The 2,595-nt window shown below is 44.4% G+C and overlaps 1 protein-coding gene across 1 annotated transcript; it reads right to left on the minus strand.

Annotated features, from left to right (window-relative positions):
• Nucleotides 1–5: 5 nt before the first annotated feature.
• LOC121938457 (macrophage-expressed gene 1 protein-like) lies at nucleotides 6–2,592 on the minus strand (the record flags this gene model as incomplete). The annotated part of the gene is made up of 2 exons (XM_042481699.1): nucleotides 6–1,451; nucleotides 2,302–2,592. Coding segments are annotated over 2 exons (1,737 nt in total), but the record flags the coding sequence as incomplete, so codon positions are not given.
• Between the last annotated feature and the right edge of the window lie 3 nt (nucleotides 2,593–2,595).

Here is a 2,595-nt window from a genome sequence, read left to right on the forward strand (position 1 = left end):
TTGATTTCCTCTGGTTTGGCCAGCTTCCACGCCTTAGTCTGCCCCACTCTGACCCAGCTCTTTTCTCCTTCAGTCATCACCATAACTGTGTTTGTGGCTTGCATGCTGACAAGTGGAGGTTTGGTGAATGGAGGCAGATGGATCGGAAGCAGCTGTCCACCTGTGAACAGTCCTGAGTGGACACAGTAAAGAATTTCACAGCCGTCGCTCACTGTAGCGAGGTGCTGGCTGAACGTGGGAAGGCAGCGACGCTGAGATGCTGCCAGCGGGTTGGTTGACTGACAACTGAAGAGACCTCCGAATGGCACTGAGAACCTGGTGCCAAGTTCATAGTCGTTGCTGACACAGATCATTTGGCCATCTGAGAGAAACTTGAGTGGAATGAAGTTTGGGGGGCAGCTTTTGGCGTTGGTGAGGGGGTTCAGGAGAGAGGGGCTGTATATGCCTCCAAACAGATAGCCTGAGTTTTCAGGGGCCTCTCCGTTTACAGAGCACCAGTAGGTGTCGATGCGAGCAGAGCGAACATGGTAGTTGTCCTGACATACTTGACGATGGCAATGCGATAGGCCCAAAAACCCACACGAATAGCGTTGGTCATGGCAATCATAGGAAGTGTAACCCTGCTGCCTCAATTCTGATCTGAGTAAAGTGGCAGAGTAAGGTGAACGACAGGAGAAGTCGCCTGTGTCAGGGTTTTTCTGGGCCAGGGCATCACATAGCGGATCTGCGTCTGGGCTGAGAGGAGTACACGCTTGATAGACACCACCAAAACTGAGGTTTGCAGCAGAGCCCTCGCAGGATGAATCATCAATGTTGGCTTGGAAGTTAAAGTTCTTGGAGTAGACGTCGACACATCCAGGCCGTGTGTTGACCCTGTAGAATCGCTCTATGGCCTTATTCACTGATTCAGCCACTTTGCCAATGGTAGGCTGTGGCAGATCAGGGAAGGTGTTGGTGTTTATAAAGAAGTGGAGGGGAAATCCTGACCGATCGATAGCAACTAGGTTGTTCCTGATATTTTCCTGCCACTTCTGCAGAGTGATGCCAGGATAGAAAGGTATGCCTCCACCGTGGCTTTGGATAAGAGAGTACGTAATATTGGACTGGTATGTTTTAAGTGACGAGCTCTGATGGGTGTCTTCACTGCTGATGTCAAACTTGAGTTTGTCAAAAAAGTTCAAGCCTGCCTGCGCTTTGACAGTTGAACTGTCTGACACACTGTCCGACACGTACTGAGAGCGGAGGTAGTCTTCCTGTACCAAAGAAGCCCCGGCATCGACACTCGTGATAACATGGGTTCCATAGTCCAGCACCATCTTCTCTGAGAGATAGTCTGCGTTCCTTGTCTGGTTGTTTTCAATCGCATCGGCGATCTCTTTGGCTTGTTGAGCAAAGCGTGTATCCAGGGTGAAGTCAGGATAAGCCTTAACGGTGTAGATGAAGTTACGAACCTTTGAGGAAAAAGATTACATATCATCATTTTGTTTGATTTTGTTTTAGGTTATTCAGTTTGTTTTCCTTTTCTTTATTTGAATTTCAAGGAGACATCTGTAACATTTTTGCAGTAATTACAATATATATTGGGAGTGGCATTTCCTCCCATATTCAAATATGCTCAAAATTGTCCTCCTAATAAGTTGATAATGAAATAAAGGAAAAAAATGCTACGCTACAAAAGATCACCACATCGCTGCCCAAAATAATCATCACAAATGTAATCATAATCAGAAATAGACTTGACAAAATTTCATTTTCCAAACTACTAGTTCTGGTAGTGCAATATGATAATTAGATAAAATAATTAGGCTGTATCATTATTGATAGTTTAATTTAATTAAAGTGTTAGTTGGTCATAAAAAAAAGTCATAGTGTGCCCTTGTCTTGTGTGGCCCACCATCATGCACACAATCATCAAAACTTTGATAACTCCTGATCTTAGATTTTTTGTTGCAAAATGCTCTAAAAAATATGTATGGGGGGAATTTCCTCCTTACCCCCTCGAAAATTGAGTCAATTGAACTTCCCAAATCTTAGATAGGTGATTACAGCTCTGTGTCGCTGGAACTACAGATGACAAAAAGCTGTCTGGCTCACACTGGCACACTGCCAGTTAGTCCTTTTAATACATGAAATATTTGACGGCACTCATCAGTTTTATCAACCACATCTATGTAATCCATGTTAGAGTACTTTTTATACAAAAACATAATATTTGGGAAAATATTTTAGCTCCTTATCAATTATTACTTCCACAACTATTAAGTGTTTTTTTCATCCAAATGCTGGAAAATACAAACTTACTTGGACTCTGGTTGTAGTTGAAGAGTCTTTGACCTGATGGGTTTTCATCCTCTTGTTCTCTGTTGAGAATTTCCCATTCAGCACAGAGAGGAAAGACACGTCTGCGTTTATGGTGTGAGATGTGGAGCTTTTCTGCTCCAGCCAGGAGCTGATTATCTCTGAGTTTGTCTCCACGCCCGTCTCCTTGTGCGGGATGACAAACACCTCATCTGGGATGAGGTAGAGCCCGTCCTCGGTGGTCTGGCACTGGAAGTAGCTGAGGTTCATGACTCGACCCATGTCCATGTTCCTGAG

Source organism: Plectropomus leopardus, unplaced genomic scaffold (genome assembly GCF_008729295.1).
Source record: "Plectropomus leopardus isolate mb unplaced genomic scaffold, YSFRI_Pleo_2.0 unplaced_scaffold29552, whole genome shotgun sequence".
NCBI lineage: Eukaryota > Metazoa > Chordata > Actinopteri > Perciformes > Serranidae > Plectropomus > Plectropomus leopardus.